Source organism: Ctenopharyngodon idella, chromosome 3 (genome assembly GCF_019924925.1).
Source record: "Ctenopharyngodon idella isolate HZGC_01 chromosome 3, HZGC01, whole genome shotgun sequence".
In the NCBI taxonomy this organism is placed as follows: domain Eukaryota; kingdom Metazoa; phylum Chordata; class Actinopteri; order Cypriniformes; family Xenocyprididae; genus Ctenopharyngodon; species Ctenopharyngodon idella.
In genome coordinates this window covers 7,543,090-7,555,712 of record NC_067222.1, presented here as the reverse complement: position 1 = coordinate 7,555,712, position 12,623 = coordinate 7,543,090, and the positions used below count along the sequence as shown (strand labels likewise).

The 12,623-nt window shown below is 39.3% G+C and overlaps 1 protein-coding gene across 1 annotated transcript; it reads left to right on the top strand.

Moving 5' to 3' along the window:
* The first annotated feature begins 10,445 nt into the window (after positions 1–10,445).
* LOC127510011 (uncharacterized) lies at positions 10,446–12,128 on the top strand. The gene has a single exon (XM_051889488.1). It carries the CDS (start codon positions 10,751–10,753, stop codon positions 11,615–11,617), a length of 867 nt encoding a protein of 288 aa, XP_051745448.1. The 5' UTR covers positions 10,446–10,750; the 3' UTR covers positions 11,618–12,128.
* The last annotated feature ends 495 nt before the right edge of the window (positions 12,129–12,623 follow it).

The window sequence follows — 12,623 nt, the reverse complement described above, 5'->3', positions numbered from 1 at the left end:
TGCATTATTACTGAATTATTGAATGGATTTCACATATTATCAAAACTTTGCTCTGTGTTACAGACAGTGGTTTATAGGGTGTGTGTGTGTGTGTAAGTGTGTGTGTGTGCGCTCGTGTGTGAGTGGGTGTGTCTAAATCACACTCTTGATGTTTTAGAGTGTCACCCCTTTACTGCTGTGTACTTTTTTCAAAATTGTGGCTGAGATTGTACACACCAAAATTCTCCAAACTTTTGTGTTTTTGTCAATTTCCCATTCATTTCCTATGGTCGGTCACTTTTGACCGAAGACAACAAGTGTGACTATTTTTTTTACGACCACTTAGCATGCTCGAATCATATCCTCAATTTTTTTTTTTGGAGTTCACGTTCCAAATGCCATAAAAGTCATCAAGTTTTGTACTATTCCGATGAAGCTGCGATTTTTAACATTTCAAAACAGAAAATTTTTCGGTCAAAAGTGACCGAAGAGCACCAAAGAGAATATTGTGATCAATAATGTCAAATGCAGCACTAAGATCCAGTAACACTAATAGAGAGATACAACCACAATCTGATGATAAGAGCAAATCATTAGTAACTCTAATGAGAGCAGTCTCAGTACTATGGTACGGTCTAAATCCTGACTGGAAATCCTCACAGATACTATTTCTTTCTAAAAAGGAACACAGTTGTGATGATACTGCCTTTTCTAGTATTTTTGACAGATAAGTGAGATTTGAGATCGGCCTGTAATCGACTAATTCTCTAGGATCAAGTTGTGGTTTTTTAATAAGAGGTTTAATAATAGCCAGCTTAAAAGTTTTTGGTACGTATCCTAGCGATAAAGATGAATTAACGATATTAAGAAGATGATCTATGACCTCTGGAAGCATCTCTTTCAATAGCTTAGTCGGTATAGGGTCTAACATACATGTTGTTGATTTTGATGATTTAACAAGTTCAGACAAGTCTTCCTGATGCGATACAGTAGTAGACGGTTGCATAGTTATAATTTTCTCTATAATATTGTCAATCTTGCAAGTAAAGAAGTTCATAAAGTCATTACTGATGTGCTCTTTGGAAACAATGTATCAAATAAATACCTAGGGTTGTGCTAATTTTCTTCTAAAAGTTTTGAAAAATAGGCAGATCTAGCAGTTTTTAACCCTCTGTAGTCTGAGACTGATTTGGGGTCCTGGAGAAGTTTTGACATGCCCTGACATTTGTGCTTTTTTCAGTTGTTCATAAACATATTAATGGCAAAAGTGTCATTACACTGTATTCAGCACGAACTAGGCTACCATAATATGTGAGCAACATGTATGTACATGTTTGTATTTTTGAAGGAATAATTTATTTGTGGTTATTGAAAAAACAAAAAACTTAAGTCACTGAAATAAGGCCAAAAAACTAATATTAAATCTGTGTTCACAAGACTTCTGGGTATTGGAGGTTGTAGACTAGAATTTTTGCTTCAAACTGATGTAAAAAATTATCCTGCCTACTCGTTCATATAAAACAGTATAGATATTTAAATTTTGTAAGACACTTTTTGTCAAGACACAGTATGCATAGAGGCATGAATCTTCATGAATAATGCTGTGATTCACACCTGAGAAGACAAAGACCCGCATAATGACCTGCATAAGGAGCTCTTTCAGTCAGGTAGGCTATGTGAAAAAACCCTCTGTGAACATGTCTCAAGCTCATCCTGCTGTATATCAAACATATATATATATATATATATATATATATATATAAATATATATACACATATATATACACACACACACACATATATATATATATATATATATATATATATAAATATATATACACATATATATACACACACACACATATATATATATATGTTTGATATACAGCATATATATGAGGCTGCATTAGACTTGTGTTTTGCAGTCATTTTGATGGACAGGATCGTAAAAAAAATCCATCATAATCAATAATTACCCATCATTTTACTTTTTATATTTTAATGATAAGACATTTAACTTCTCATTTCGTCCACATTTAAATTTTTATTCATGCACTTACAGGATAAGCAAATAGGCATAGGCTATGCATTTATTTATATCATGAAAAGAAAGTTGATCAAAGACTGCGTCACTTTTCAGTTTTCATCTTGAACACTTGTCACGGATTGTGAGTGAATGCGATCATCCTTTCTTCTTTACTACTGTACTGAATGAAATAAACATGAATGAAAATAAAAAAATATGTTAAAAGATACAGTAGCTTACCGAAATCTGTATCATGTCAGTCATCAGTGTTGCAAACAATGTCACGTAACATTATACCTCAGAAAAGCAATTCGTTGACCATAAACTTATAGTCAGAAAGAAAAATAACAAAAATTAATTATGTAAGTAAGCATAAGTAACTTTATTATTATAGAATTGACTTAAACTAGGGTGCTCGTTTGTGTGTAATCAAGTGCATCATTTTCATTTTATTCTGGAGACTGAACTCGCGCTCTGCTGCCACACTGGAGCGCACTCATCACCTACTGGACAGGGGTAGGAATTACAGTTCCAAGCTACATAATCTATCAAGAAAATTCCATCAGTGTCGGAAAATTTTCGGTTAACGCGACCTCTGAGATTATATTATATAGTGTGACATCATATATATATTTGTCATTGATAGAATTTTTTTAGCAGTGGCGGAAAAAATCTGCAGCCCGTCTGTCATTTTGACAGATTATGTAGCTTGTAATCGTAATTCTCATGCCTACAGTCACAGCCCTAATCACTGTGAGCACTGGATACTGTGTTTTCAATTCACTAAAAGTTTTCAAATGCACTTTTAGTCCACAAATGACTCAGTGAAGAACAGGCATACCATGTGACATTCCAGGAACTAACAGAGGCTTCCAGAGATCACTATAATCATGGCTATAACATGCAGGTAGACACTTTTGAAGATAATAAATACACGATTGCGACGATGTATACATGTTTTGCCTCAGAGTTTGCATCTGAATAGCGCTCGCTCCGTGGGCGTGGCCGCATTAGCGGATAATGAGCTAAATCATGGACGTCTGACATGTGTCTCTTTTCATACAGATTACATAAACAGAGAATATTTGTTTTCGATTTAACTTACACGATTTAAAACCTGACATTTCAACGTTTCTTTAGACATAAGTCTCATTTATGTGTCATTAGTATTCACTAAGTTACAGTTCACTTTCTGAGAACGATCAGATTGGACTTCGTTCAGAGGGAGACGAGAGATCACGCATCATGTTAGTTTTCTTTATTTTGCAAAAAGCACAACATTTTGTTTTTACTCTGAGTGTACACAAATAAAAGAAGACATTCTATAGTTTCAATTCATATATTACTTATGTCTCTATGACAAAAAATGACGGAGTATTTTAAGCCTGTTTTGCTGCAATGTGAAAAAAATCCTGCAAAACGCGCCGGCGAGTTTCCCAACTCCAGAGTGTTAAGGCCTTTATGCACTCAATCATTTTTTCTCTCCACGAAGTGCAAAAAATGTCTAGTTTTGTTTTCTTCCAGCAGCGCTCCATTTTTTTGGCTGCTACCTTTAGGGCCAGAGTGTGCTCATTGTACCACGGCATTGGATTAATTTCCTTAATCTTTTTTAAATGCAAAGGAGCAACTGAGTCTAATATGCTGGAAAAGACAGAGGCAATAGTTTCTGTTGTAACATCAAGGTCTTCTAAGATGTCTGGTATGCTAAGGCAATGAAACTGATAAGGAAGATTATTTATAAAGCGATCTTTAGTGGTAGAAGTGATGGTTCTACCATATTTATGGCAGGGAGGCAGTTTAGCAGCCTTGACTAAATGTAGTATACACAAGACTAGATAATGATCTGAGATGTCGTCACTCTGCTGCAGAATTTCAACGGCATCAATATCAATTCCATGTGACAATATTAGATCTAAAGTATGATTACGACAATGAGTGGGTCCTGACACGTGTTGTCTAACTCCAATAGAGTTTAGAATGTCTGTAAATGCCAATCCCAATTCTTTATCATTATCTACATGGATATTGAAATCACCAACAACAAGGACTTTATCTGCAGCTAGTACTAACTTCGATAGAAAATCAGCAAATTCTTTGATAAAGTCTGTATGGTGTCCTGGTGGCCTGTATACAGTAGCCAGCACAAATGTCAACTTACATAACATTACATAAAGCACCATCACTTCGAAGGAATTACATTTGAAAGATTTTTGACTAATACTGTAAATATTACTACAAATTACAACAATCCCTCCCCCATTTTGCCTTTCTGACGAGGATTGTGTTGATAATCGTAACCTTGAGGGCTAGACTCATTTAAAGTAATGTAATCGTCTGGTTTCTGTCAAACACAGCAAATCTAGATTATTGTCTGTGACAGTATCATTTACAATAAGTGCTTTTGAAGAAAGGGATCTAATATTTAACAACTCAAGCTTTATCATTTGTTTATCAGTATTATCTCTATTAAATTTTTACAATTAAATGGGTTTGGAAGTTTTTTTGTTTTTACTAATTCGGGGTACAGACACAGTCTCTATGTGATAATATCTAGGTGTAAGAGTTTCTATGTGTTGGGAATTATCTGACTTCTGTAACATGAGGCAGCTAGCAGATGGTCGGTTTGGCCGTTTTGTCTGCTGCTTCCTGACCTGGGCCATAGTTTGTCATGCCAGCCAGCCACTGAGTGATGATAATCTGCTAACTATCTCATCACTCCGACGAACAGGAAGAGGGCCAGAGCAGATAACTTTTCCTGACATTGTACTTGCGAGTTCACACACCTCTTTAATGTTAATTTTAGTGATCTCCGACTGGCGAAGTCAAACATCATTAGTGTCGACGTGAATTATAATTTTAGAGTATTTACAATTAGCATTAGCCAGCACTTTTACATTTGCTTTGATGTCAGGTGCTCTGGCTCCCGGCAAACATGTGACTATGGTGGCCGGTGTCTCTATTTTCACATTCCGTGTAATAGAATCGCCAATAACTAGGGCACTTTCAACAGGATTCTCAGTGGGTGCATCAGTGAGTGGGGAGAACCTGTTTGACGTTCTTATTGGAACGGAAGAGTGGTGTTTTCCGCGGCTAGGCCGCCTCACCGTTCCCCAAGTGCCATGCTGTGCAGGCTCTACAGCCAGAACCGAACAATGTACAGAGTTCACTAAGCTAGTCGCATCCAAATCAGTATCTGAAGCCCTTGCATTCTTACTATCCTCAATTAAGGTTTGGATGCGTGTCTCTAATTCTGAGATTTTCTCTGTCAGCCTGTCTATTTCCCTACATTTATGACATGTAAATCCCTCGTCACTGACAGAGAAAGCTATACTGAACATGTGACATATAGAACACGATATAATACTGGGAAAGGATGATATGACTTCGGAGTGCATGAAAGGGGTGGGGCTTTGGAATGGAGGGTTGCCAGGTCTGCGCAACAAAACCATCCCAAAAGTACCGTAACCACAGCACAAGTGTAAAAGTATCCCAATCCCAGACGTGGCAACAATGAGCCGAGCGTCATTACATGGCTAGCGGCTGTGTGACAGACAGCTGACAGTTGATGTTTGTGTGTGCATTTTAAAGTTTTATGACTTTCTATTGGGTTTTGACATGCTTCACTGCCGGCGACGACAGGACACTGGACCAAAATATGTGTGGTTAAACTATGTAATGTTAGTTTTATATTGTTAGCAAATAGTTAACCTTGTTTTTTCTTTATGTTAAATGAAATATTAGCTCTGAAAATATATACATTCACATTTATACATGTACTCTGTATTTAAGCTGAATTTAAGTCTAAATTTAAAGTACAGTACTTTAGGATTTTATTCAACTGCACTCCATCTCAGAGACAAATTTTATATTTATGAAAAAGTGACGTTTTGGATATCACGGATATTAGTTTGATTTAGATATTACATATTGGTGAAACTGGGGCATTACTTACATTTATGTGAATTCACACAGAGCTCCTGTCGTCACCGGCGCGTGATGAATTGTGGGATAGTGTAGACCGCGAAGTGTCTTGAGATCGACGCTTCATTCCACGGGGAAATACTTTTTCTGATACTTTTTGTGTAACAGCCACTAGATGGCACTCCGGTAGCACGGCCGCCATTATGGGGTGAAAATACTAACTGGACCATAGAATCCTTCACATCTTACGCACCCAAATTGTATGGCTCCTACAGTAAATGTTGTATTGTCTTATATATGTTTTATTTTACCAGTTGTGGAATCCAACCATTGAACCATCTGAGGTAACATAGTTAGCCTACTTTATTGAGTATTTCCATTTTATGCAACTTTACACATTTATTAATATGTTTTTTATGGATCACACTACAAACATAATGATCTTATAATACACGATGCATTGCTGTGTCCATTATCCCATAATTCCCACTTTTGGACACTTTTGCTTTAACGGACATTAGATAACACTGTAAAATCAAGCTGTTATATTCATATATTTATTGTCCAACATTCCCAATTTTTCTGATGCATGTCCTTAATTTAATTTCATATGTTGGTAATAATTCAGTGTTTATAAGCCTTTTAAAGAATTTTAACCCAAACTGACTGGGTTTCTAGAGCAAAGGTTTTGTGAAAAAAGTGGAAGACTTAAACACAAAGTCTGTAAAATAAACTGTAAAAAGGATTTGATGATCACTAGTGTGATCAGAAGTGTATTTTATTCTGTGTTGTCATCATTCAGGTTGGATTTCAGCTTTAATGTATGTTTTTTTTAACAAAGCAGCTGATATTGCCGTAGAAACTAGTGGACTGCCGACTCGCTTTCACACCAAAATGGCGGAAATGCAGGGCGGCTGCTGGGCGCCGGTGCTGCAATGGAACGTTCTATTAAGTGTCGCTTCTTGTTAGTGTATATTCTTTGGGGAAATGGAGAGGGTGCATTTGAAGTCGCTCTCGAATTACGTCAGCCCACCTCGTGCCGCGGTGAATCGCACTTCAAAGGCCGCTTTCAGAAAATTAGTATCTCAGAAAATTAGAATATTGTGAAAAGGTTCAATATTGAAGACACCTGGTGCCACACTCTAATCAGCTAATTAACTCAAAACACCTGCAAAGGCCTTTAAATGGTCTCTCAGTCTAGTTCTGTAGACTACACAATCATGGGGAAGACTGCTGACTTGACAGTTGTCCAAAAGACGACCATTGACACCTTGCACAAGGAGGGCAAGACACAAAAGGTCATTGCAAAAGAGGCTGGCTGTTCACAGAGCTCTGTGTCCAAGCACATTAATAGAGAGGCGAAGGGAAGGAAAAGATGTGGTAGAAAAAAGTGTACAAGCAATAGGGATAACCGCACCCTGGAGAGGATTGTGAAACAAAACCCATTCAAAAATGTGGGGGAGATTCACAAAGAGTGGACTGCAGCTGGAGTCAGTGCTTCAAGAACCACTACGCACAGACGTATGCAAGACATGGGTTTCAGCTGTCGCATTCCTTGTGTCAAGCCACTCTTGAACAACAGACAGCGTCAGAAGCGTCTCGCCTGGGCTAAAGACAAAAAGGACTGGACTGCTGCTGAGTGGTCCAAAGTTATGTTCTCTGATGAAAGTAAATTTTGCATTTCCTTTGGAGATCAGGGTCCCAGAGTCTGGAGGAAGAGAGGAGAGGCACACAATCCACGTTGCTTGAGGTCCAGTGTAAAGTTTATACAGTCAGTGATGGTTTGGGTACCATGTCATCTGCTGGTGTTGGTCAACTGTGTTTTCTGAGGTCCAAGGTCAATGTCGCCGTATACCAGGAAGTTTTAGAGCACTTCATGCTTCCTGCTGCTGACCAACTTTATGGAGATGCAGATTTCATTTTCCAACAGGACTTGGCACCTGCACACAGTGCCAAAGTTACCAGTACCTGGTTTAAGGACCATGGTGTCCCTGTTCGTAATTGGCCAGCAAACTCGCCTGACCTTAACCCCATAGAAAATTGTGAAGAGTATTGTGAATAGTATTGTGAAGAGGAAGATGCGATATGCCAGACCCAACAATGCAGAAGAGCTGAAGTGCTGCAGTAATTCAGGCAAAAGGAGCCCCAACTAAGTATTGAGTGCTGTACATGCTCATACTTTTCATGTTCAAATCCTTTCTTTGTATTGGTCTTAAGTAATATTCTAATTTTCTGAGATACTGAATTTGGGATTTTCCTTAGTTGTCAGTTATAATCATCAAAATTAAAAGAAATAAACATTTGTAATATATCAGTTTGTGTGTAATTAATGAATATAATATACAAGTTTCACTTTTTGAATCGAATTAGTGAAATAAATCAACTTTTTGATGATATTCTAATTATATGACCAGCACCTGTATAATAGACCTATGCTATGCCTTTGTGTGTAAAGATGGTAATTTTTAAGCATGACTGTTTGGATTTATATGAAATGGTAGCACATTTGTAACATTAAATAAGGTTAATAAAACTATTGTTCATCTTTAATTTCAACATTTACATTTTAACATTTTAAAAGTTGTCTTACATTAGTTATAATGCACTATGAATTAACATGAACGATCAATGTATAATTAATGTATAAAATCCCTGTTGACTCTTATTTTGAATTCGTTAGTGACATCACATGTGGGCGGAGTCGTGAACATGCCCAAACAAGTTCAGTAAAAAGACTGTTCTGCCGCTGCAACAAGAGAGATCATAGTTTGTTAGATGTGTGTGCGTTCTTGACAACGTAAGTTTACATTAATATATATTGCCGTGTGAATGTGTATGTATATAGACGTTTGTATGCATATTCAATGCTATAGTGTTTTGCCGTGATATTTATGCACGTGCTAAGAAGAGTTTCTATTAACAGACGGACAAATACGTGATAAAGTTCTGTGTTTCCTGCAAATACCTATACTAATGATACTGAAATGGATCGCTGGAATATTTGTGCTGATATTATATTTGTATTACAGTTCGATTGTGTTGTTTACGTGATGTTTAACGAGCAGCATGAATCAGAGACGGGTCACAGGCAAGGATCAAGACAGGCGGCAAACAATCACAGTCCAGAGTACAGGCAAAGTTCAGGGCAGGCGGCAGAGATTCACAGATAACAAACAGTCCAGGTAATAACAAGATATTAGTCCACAGAATAACGCTCAGAAATGACCACCGTAGCAAATCAAGAATTCGCGAAGATGTGGTGTGTGTGCGTGTCTTAAATAGTGTGTGCATGATGTAGTGCAGGTGAGAGTGCAATCAGTCCCAGGAATGAGGGCCTATGGGAATTGGAGTCCGAATGGCAGAGAGTCAATATTCCGGTGATGGCTCCCTCCGGCGGTCCGGAGGATGAACCGTGGGAGCCATATTCATGACAGAGCCCCCACCCTGCGAGCGGCTCCAGACACGAGGAGGCGGACACCGGGGTCTACCACGTGGTCGAGGGGCCGGTCTCTCCGGGTGCGTCAGATGGAATTCCTCCATGAGTGCAGGGTCCAGGATATTACCCGCGTCGACCCAGGATCGCTCCTCCGGTCCGTACCCCTCCCAGTCGACCAGATATTGCAGTCTCCGACTGGTCCATGGTGGAAAGCCAAACCCATTGCCCCATAGTGTACTGGGGATTCAGTCGCCGGTGTCAGTTGGCCTGGACCTCTTGTCTCCTAATAGCGCGTTGCAGATGGTGATGAGCCAGATCCCAAGTCTCCTCGCTCCTTCGCATCCACTCGTTGACTGACGGTAGCTCAGAGGGTTCACCTGACCATGGGAACAAAGGAGGTTGATAGCCTAGGACGCAATGGAAGGGGGTAATCCCTGTGGCTGGTTTTCTGAGGGAATTTTGAACGTATTCAGCCCACATCAAATATCGACTCCATTCCATCTGGTCTCTTTGGCAATAGAAAGCGTGTGAGTTCTTGATTCATCCGCTCTGTCTGCCCGTTGGATTCTGGGTGGTAGCCAGACGTGAGACTGATGTTGACGTTCAGGTTTTTGAAGAATGCTGACCAGACTCGAGATGTAAATTGTGGACCTCTATCCGACACTATGTCCTCAGGTAATCCGTAAAACCTGAAGACGAAATTGCAGAGCAATTCAGCGGTCTCGAAAGCAGTGGGGAGCTTGGGCAGAGGAATGAGGCGGCAGGCTTTTGAGAAGCAATCTATAACAGTGAGAATGGTGGTGTTGCCTTGTGATACGGGAAGGTCGGTGACAAAGTCTATGGCGATGTGCGACCAGGGGCGTTGTGGAATGGGCAGTGGCTGAAGCAGGCCAGCCGGAGATTGATGAGGGGTTTTGGATGTTTGGCAGGCTGTGCAGTTGTGGACAAATTGAATGACGTCTTGGAGCATGAAATCCCACCAGAATTGGTTTTGGAGAAGGTTATGAGTGGCGGTGATGCCTGGGTGACCAGAACTGGGAAGGTCGTGGACGTGGTGCAAAAGTTTATCTCTTAAGATCTTGACTCGATTGCTCCTGTCTGCCTCGCTGCTCAGATTGGTTTGCGTCTGTAACTCCGTATAGCTTTGTTTTGAATCTCTTACTTTTATTCATTGTTGCTTATTTTTTTATTACCTTATATGTAATATTGCCTACCACACTAATCTGACGTCGCTAGCTTGTAATATTTGAATCTAAATCGCTGTTACAACGCATTTGCATTTGCAGCGCTAGCTTGTTAACTTGTTAACAGTCGCTCGCGCGCTCCTTTTTCAACGCGTTCTTCAAACATCTGTGGTAAGTCGGATCAGTCTACAAACACGGTGAGTCATGTCATCCTCTCCCAGCATTGCTACCTGTTCCATTTGCCACATGTTTACCATAGCTCTCTCTGTCAGCGACGAGGGATTTACATGTCATAAATGTAGGGAAATAGTCAGGCTGACAGAGAGAATCTCAGAATTAGAGACACGCATCCAAACTTTAATCGAGGATAGTAAGAATGCAAGGGCTTCAGATACTGTTTTGGATGCGACTAGCTTAGTGAACTCTGTACATTGTTCGGTTCCGGCTGTAGAGCCCGCGCAGCAGGGCACTTGGGTAACGGTGAGGCGGCCTAGCCGCGGAAAACACCACTCTTCCGTTCCAATAAGAACATCAAACAGGTTCTCCCCACTCAGTGATACACCCACTGAGAATCCTGTTGAAAGTGCCCTAGTTATTGGCGATTCTATTACACGGAACGTGAAAATAGAGACACCAGCCACCATAGTCACATGTTTGCCGGGAGCCAGAGCACCTGACATCAAAGCAAATTTAAAAGTGCTGGCTAATGCTAATCGTAAATACTCTAAGATTATTATTCACGTCGGCACTAATGATGTTCGACTTCGCCAGTCGGAGATCACTAAAATTAACATTAAAGAGGTGTGTGAACTCGCAAGTACAATGTCAGGAGAAGTAATTTGCTCTGGCCCCCTTCCTGTTCGTCGGAGTGATGAGATAGTTAGCAGATTATCATCACTCAATGGCTGGCTGTCTAAGTGGTGTCCGCAAAATAATATAGGTTTCATAGATAATTGGAAAAGTTTTTGGGGCAGACCTGACCTGTTAAAAAGAGATGGTATTCATCCCTCCCGGGATGGTGCTGCTCTTCTCTCTAGTAATATGGCACATAGTCTTAGAGCTGAAACATGACAAACTGGGGCCCAGGTCAGAAAGCAGACAGACTGGCTAAACCGACCGTCTGCTAGCTGCCTCATGTTACAGAAGTCAGAAAATTCAGATAACTCTCAACACATAGAAACTCTTACACCTAGATATTTTCAAATAGAGACTGTGTCTGTACCCCGAATTAGTAAAAACAAAAAACTTCCAAACCCATTTAATGGTAAAAATTTAATTGATGTTCAACAAATAAAAAATAGAGATAATAATGCTAAACAAATGATAAAACTCGGGTTGTTAAATATTAGATCCCTTTCTTCAAAATCACTTATTGTTAATGATATTATCAAAGATAATAATCTAGATGTGCTGTGTTTGACAGAAACTTGGCTAAAACCGGACGATTACATTACTTTAAATGAGTCTAGTCCTCAAGGTTATGATTATCGACACAATGCCCGTCAGAAAGGCAAAGGGGGAGGTGTTGCTGTAATCTATAGTAATATTTACAGTATTAGTCAGAAGTCTTTCAAATATAATTTCTTCGAAACTATGGTACTTTACGTAACATTATGTAAGTTGACATTTGTGCTGGCTACTGTATACAGGCCACCAGGACACAATACAGACTTTATCAAAGAATTTGCTGACTTTCTATCAGAGCTAGTACTAGCTGCAGATAAAGTCCTTGTTGTTGGTGATTTTAATATTCATGTAGATAATAAAAAAGACGCATTAGGATTGGCATTTGCAGATATTCTAAACTCTATTGGTGTTAGACAACATGTGTCAGGACCCACTCATTGTCGTAATCATACTTTAGATCTAATATTGTCACATGGAATCGATATTGATGCTGTTGAAATTCTGCAGCAGAGTGACGACATCTCAGATCATTATCTAGTCTCGTGTATACTACATTTAGTCAAGGCGGCTAAACTGCCTCCATGCCATAAATATGGTTGAACCATCACTTCTACCACTAAAGATTGCTTTATAAATAATCTTCCTGATCATTTTCATCGCCTTAGCATAC

What these genes read in the sequence shown, in the direction of transcription:
- LOC127510011 (XM_051889488.1), top strand. Translation starts at nt 10,751, where the DNA reads ATGTCATCCTCTCCCAGCATTGCTACCTGTTCCATTTGCCACATGTTT.